Source organism: Austrofundulus limnaeus, unplaced genomic scaffold, assembly GCF_001266775.1.
Source record: "Austrofundulus limnaeus strain Quisiro unplaced genomic scaffold, Austrofundulus_limnaeus-1.0 Scaffold872, whole genome shotgun sequence".
In the NCBI taxonomy this organism is placed as follows: Eukaryota; Metazoa; Chordata; class Actinopteri; order Cyprinodontiformes; family Rivulidae; genus Austrofundulus; species Austrofundulus limnaeus.
Window position 1 is genome coordinate 60,064 of NW_013953274.1, and position 5,600 is coordinate 65,663.

The 5,600-nt window shown below is 40.6% G+C and overlaps 1 protein-coding gene across 1 annotated transcript in view; it reads right to left on the minus strand.

The window, feature by feature from the left end:
• bms1 (BMS1 ribosome biogenesis factor) overlaps nucleotides 1–5,600 on the minus strand; it is a gene marked incomplete at its 3' end in the record, with an annotated part of 44,359 nt that overhangs the window by 30,356 nt on the left and 8,403 nt on the right. Inside the window, 6 exon segments of the mRNA XM_014029232.1 lie at nucleotides 190–332; nucleotides 416–609; nucleotides 1,751–1,872; nucleotides 4,363–4,505; nucleotides 4,629–4,817; nucleotides 4,919–4,998. Of these exon segments, the coding sequence (XP_013884686.1) occupies nucleotides 190–332; nucleotides 416–609; nucleotides 1,751–1,872; nucleotides 4,363–4,505; nucleotides 4,629–4,817; nucleotides 4,919–4,998 (871 nt within the window).

A 5,600-nucleotide genomic window follows, 5' to 3' on the forward strand; every position in this document is an offset into this window, starting at 1 on the left:
ATGTAAACCTGCTGCTCCTGACGCTGAAATCGCGTTCGGTGTGAACGCAGCATAAGACGCATGTTGTTATAAAAGGCAGCTCCGGCTCAGACTGATCATTTCCAACAGTTGCACTCATAAATGTTGTTTTTAACCATAGTTTAAATTTTTGTTTGTACAAACCAACGAAGCTGCAGTGCCAAGTCTCACCTGCTCTGCTCGGTCACATCTGTTGGGTCCAACACGGCCGAGCCGCTGAAAAGAGACACCTTACTGACGGCCATCTTGGCATCAAGAGTAGCGTGTGTGTCAATGAGAGACTGCACCAGCTCTGTGGTGGGACGCAGCTCCTCCTGTAACATCAKACAAACAGCACAGTTACTTACAGTGTTTAATTATTTCCATACACACAGCCTCAGCTAACATCTACAAACACCTGCTGCTGATTGACGTGGCTGGCAGGAAGGTCGATATAAACAGCATCTTTGTCGTACACGAGCCCCCCGACCCCAGACATCGGTGCATAAAGCAGTCGCTCCTTTTCGTTCAGGGCTCTCTTCTTCTGAGCGTCTGGCAGAGCACATGGGTCTTGCAGGAAGTTCACATCACCCACTTGAAAGTCTCCAACACCTGCACTCAGAACACAGAACAATATGTTTGAACGAACGTTGCTGCAGCCTGTTATGAAGTTCTAAATATTTCATAATAAGCTGTTTCATTATTACCTGTATGATATTACAGGGTTCACACACCTCAGTTAACATCRAACTCAAGAACCTTTCAAATTCTTTCCAGAACCAATCCGCTCATTTTTATATGGCGGCTGGTCAATAGGGGGCGCTAGGGCGCCGCCCCACCACTATTTTTGGTACACAAAAAAGTAAAAAACTTAAAAATAAAATGTTATAAATGTTTAAAAAAAATCTCGTATATGTTTTCTGATATGTGAAATAAATAATTTAGAGTTATTAATGTGTAAACTTTTATTTTACTCATGAGCTTTTTCATGTTGCGTCACTTCCAGGTCACGAGCTGTTCACTGTGCATCGGGTCAGATTTATATATGAGGGAAACGAGGGAGCATACAGACAGGAGATCCTGGACCTGACATCCTGGTGTTCAAGGAATAACCTGACCCTAAACACCAAAAAAACCAAGGAGGTCATTGYTGACTTCAGGAAAGTCAGCAGAAATCTGGCCCCMCTCTACATCAACGGTGTGTGTGTAGAGAGGGTCCATAATTTCCAGTTTCTGGGCGTCCATATCACAGTCGACTTCACCTGGACTGAGAATACCACAGCGGTCACTGAAGACAATCCAGACTTTCCTCAGGTACAACATCACATCTCACTGCACTGACCATGCTCTATAGAGAAGAATCTGGTTCAAACATCCCTGACTTTAACCAGAGTCATGAAGAAATTTGTTTCTCAGTAACAGAAGAGCAAAATTTATGTACAAAAAATAAAACACTACATGACTGTTTTATTATTTGGATTTGTTTAAAAAAATACACTGGTGTGAAACAACTTGTTACATATTTGATTGCTTTCTGAGATACATCTATTTTGGAGTAGTAGCCCCCCCCCCCAAGAGAAAAATTCACCAGCCGCCACTGCGTATAAGTTCATAAACATGTAAATAACGAGAATGGAGAAACATGGAAGTGGTCACAGACTGGATCTGTAACCATACGGTGACGTAATTATTCCTTGCTGTAAAAATCAATTATGAAAAAAATGACAGAACTTAATAACTTTTTAAATTTTACCTGGAATATGGACGTGGCTTCTGTTCTTTAAATGAGCCCCTCTCAGGTAGCCGTAGAGTGACACAGTCCTGTCACACTTGGGGTTTGTCCTGATATTCTCAGGATCTGTTAAGTCCTCAATGCTGCAGAAACGAGAGGCCAAAGTCAACAGTGAGTGAATGGACAAAACGATTGATTGATTGATTCAATAATTAATGAACTGATTTTAAAAAATGAGGGGCAGGAGGGGGAGAGGATGAGAAGAGCGGGGGACTTATTCCTAATTTTACCTGACTTATTTAATTTAATTTTTATTGTTTTTATCGTCCTGCAGGCTCTGATGGAAAATTTATTTGAAGCTGAGGTTTTTTATTTTTATTTTTTATAAAAATGGTTAGATTACTGTAAAGCAAAATGAGGGAAAATCTGTGTCAGTTACAGACATTCTGTTCAGGTGAGCAGCTGTCAGTCAGCACCTGTCAACCTCCAGACACAGGAAGGAGCGTGTCTGAACCAATCACTGATCAGCTGACTGATTTAAATACATCTTAACATTCATGAGGTTCTTTACATTGACTGTTTATGGTTGAGTGTGGGCGTGTAGAGGGTAGAACCTGAGGAGGACCTCGTGCGCAAACTCTGACGTGCGGCTGTGATTTATAAAGGAAGGATGTGCAGAAACGTGCGTACGTATGGTTTTATAAATCTGAATTTTTTTTTGGCGTACGCCATTTCGGCCTTTTGGCCGTACGTTCACTTTTAGTATGGTTTCCACGCAATCCTTTATAAATGAGACCCCTGCTCATTCAGTATATTCAGGTCAGCACCTGAACCTGGACCTGACCACCTGCAGCAGACCCACATCACAACACTCAGTTAAATCCAGGTGGAGACTACATTTTTGGCCCAGGCAGTGTATTTTACATTACAGTATCTGTTAAAGTGCACAAAGTGATCAGCAGGAAATATTATCAGCAAGAATAAAATGATCACATCAGACGTTCGTTGGGTGTTTTTATTAAAGTATAAAATGATTGCATCCTAAAACATATTGTGAGAGTAGTTTTTTTTTTAGATTAGTTTTAGCGTAGAACAGAGCTTCAAATGTTTTGAAGCTGAAGCAATTCATTCTTTCAGTTATGTGTTGAAGAGGTTCTCATCAGATAGTAATTAAATGGGTCATGAAATGTTTTGTTTCTAAACCACACAGAATAATCTAGTTTAGTTTCAGGAGGCGACGACAAGTCTCTAAACTAACCCTTCCTTGATAACTTCTCTTCTAATCTAACCTCCGGAGGGCGGAACTAGATTCTCTAAGCTCTTTAGAAACAACAGTTTCCACCCGGACCGCAGAAAGTTACGGACTGCTCGTCTGTGAGGACGACAGTCCCTCTCAGCTAGGTTCTCCCCTCCAGCTACAGCTCCTGAGGATCAGGATCAGGAGCTGTAGCTGTGTCGGTTCAAGCCCTTCATCACCAACAGGGAAACAGCACAGCCGGGTACGGCCTACGTCTGGTTTATCCAACTTTGAAACTTTCCTGTTGGAAGTTTTATTTTGGTCTGGGTCCAGTGTTTGGCTTCACCTTCTTTCTACGGCTTGACGTGGACGCACGCGGGTCTGATTTACACGCCTTCATGGTCCCCCTGTGTTGACGGTCCTAAAATTGATTTTCTAAGCAGAAGCCCGAAATACCTGGACAGGTGACTGACCTCATCTAGAGGTAAAGCTGGCTGTGTTACGAGTATCATTGTCTGGCTGAACGTCGAGCAGAGAACGTCTCGCCTCTCTGGTTTAAACCCACATTTATTTAAGTTAAAAGTAGGAAAAGCTAACATTTCATCCTTTTCTTAAAATCTATCTTGCCAACTAAGTTAATTGCCTCAAATGTCTGATATTAAACATCTAAACTGACGTTTGTGTTCTTTTAAGTGCCTATGGTTGACAATTAACATGCTCGAAGCGCTTGTTATTGTTGGTTCTAATACTTTTATAGGAAATTGATTGCCCACAATTAAGTGTACTGTAGTGATTTTGTCTGATTTGTAAAATAAACAAGTGCATTTATTTATGGATCAAATCAAAATTCACTGACTGACAGTCACTTTTGTGTGTCCATTCATTTTGCACTGGAAGAATATTTAACCGAAAATAAAGTGATCTTTGCTAAAATAAGTTCCTTATAACCTGGTTATAAGAGTGTAAGGTTAAACTCTTACAACTTTCATGTTTAATAATCAGATGATGAGACTGTTGACTCACAAAGAATCCGGACCAAATAGTCATCTGTTATTTATTGATCTTATTTCATGATATTTTCTGACTTTTTAAGCTGACTGAGTTCAGCTGGCAGTAAAAAATGACTTTTTCTTTTTTAACAAAAGGGTACAAACAAAATAACAAGGAAATGTGTCTAGGCTCGTGTATGCAGCAGTTTCATACATCTGGGTTAGTCTATGTGTACATCATGACTGAGTAAAAGAAAAAATAAACGCAGCTTTTTATTCATGAGACCCTAGTTGTTTTGTGTTTTAGTTTTTAATCAGTCACATTGAGCATTTTACTAAAAGAACTACAAAGTAGAGTCAAAACAAAGTAAAACTGATCAAGGATCATTTGGATTTTGTCATCTTACCGGTCAACTAGCACATAAGGATGAGAGGTCTGCCACACCAGAGGACGAAACTTCATGACAGAGATGAAGCGCCCAAGGTTCTTCACTTCTTGATTCTGATATTCTCCATACACCATTCCAGACAGATAGAACAGTTTCGCTCCCTGGTAGATTGAAATACAACAAAAATATACATAAAAAGGATAAAAAAGGCTTGTGGGCTATGGGATTCTGAATAAAACAAAAACAAAAAGTCGTCAGCAGTGAAGGACTGCTAATGTGTTTACTTGGTAAACTTCAGTCCAAAAACGGTGTTTGAGCTTCTTCTTAGTCTTCCTCAATGTTTTGTTGTTCTTGAATGAATCCAAGTGAGTCAGTACACCCATGATTCGAGGGAAACCATGCACCTGACAAATGTTGAGGAACTCAAACGTCTCCATCTCAAAGCCAAAGCTGGCATCAATTAACATTAACACCTGGAAACAGAAGGAAAAACAAACCAGCTTTATTTATTCCACTCTGCATATACTGTCTAATTCATTTCAACAGGGGTTGTTGACTGAAGCATAAAACTTACAAGGTCAGCAACCTTGGCCAGATCAACCATTGTGTTGATGTCGTTGTTACACTCCATGAAAGTCAGCCGCCGCTTCTTGCCTGAAAAATACAAAAAGCAGAAACTCATTACTCACAATTACAAAAACTATACATAAGTCCAACACCCTCCACTTTTAGATTATATATCCAGTGAAATACTGCAACACACACTGCCTGGACACCTGGATTTAAGTAAGCAAATAGGTACGAGCCTCCTATTGGAGGCTCGTACCTATTTGCTTACTTAAATCCAGGTGGATTACTGCATTGGGATTATCTTTCAGCTGCAACAARTTATTTAACCCCAAGTGAAGCAATGAGTTGCTTCTCATTTCTTAAACAACCATATGGAAAGACACATCCCGTGGTCGTGGAAAAGATGTCAGTCTGATTGAGAAGGGTCAAAACATTGGCTAAGAGGAAAAAAAGGCTTCAGTTTGATAGGGAGCATAAAGATTGGACTCTGGAACAATGGAAGAAGATCATGTGGTCTGATGAGTCCAGGTTTACCTTGTTCCAGAGTGATGGGTAAGAAGAGAGGCAGGTGAAGTGATGCACCCATCAAGCCTAGTGCCGAATGTATAGTCTGTGGGGGCAAGGCTATGATGTGGGGTCTACAGGTGGTCAGGTCTATGGTGTGGGGTCTACAGGTGGTCAGGTCT